Source organism: Geospiza fortis, unplaced genomic scaffold (genome assembly GCF_000277835.1).
Source record: "Geospiza fortis unplaced genomic scaffold, GeoFor_1.0 scaffold1777, whole genome shotgun sequence".
In the NCBI taxonomy this organism is placed as follows: Eukaryota; Metazoa; Chordata; class Aves; order Passeriformes; family Thraupidae; genus Geospiza; species Geospiza fortis.
In genome coordinates this window covers 5,976-6,274 of record NW_005055782.1, presented here as the reverse complement: position 1 = coordinate 6,274, position 299 = coordinate 5,976, and the positions used below count along the sequence as shown (strand labels likewise).

The 299-nt window shown below is 59.5% G+C and overlaps 1 protein-coding gene across 1 annotated transcript in view; it reads left to right on the top strand.

Annotated features, from left to right (window-relative positions):
• Positions 1-27: 27 nt before the first annotated feature.
• The window catches only part of LOC115949321 (protein-tyrosine kinase 2-beta-like), a gene marked incomplete at its 3' end in the record, with an annotated part of 5,117 nt that continues 4,845 nt past the window's right edge, over positions 28-299 (top strand). The window contains exon 1 of the mRNA XM_031065852.1: positions 28-150. Within this exon, the coding sequence (XP_030921712.1) occupies positions 28-150 (123 nt within the window). The remainder of the gene's footprint in view (positions 151-299) is intronic.

Genomic DNA, 299 nt, shown 5'->3' with positions numbered 1-299 from the left:
CCCCCCCAGCCACGGCAGCTGCGGAAGATGATCCAGCAGACGTTCCAGCAGTACGCGCTGCTGCGGGAGGAGGAGTGCATCCTGAAATTCCTGCACACCCTGGCCAGCTTCGCCCCCATCGACCAGGAGAGCTTCCGATGCCAGCTCGTCGTGAGTGCCCACCCGGAAACGGGATACGGGATATGGGGGATTCGGGATTCGGGATAGGGGATTCGGGAATGTGGGAATGTGGGAATGTGGGATATGGGATATGGGATGTGGGATATGGGATGTGGGATGTGGGATATGGGATGTGGGAT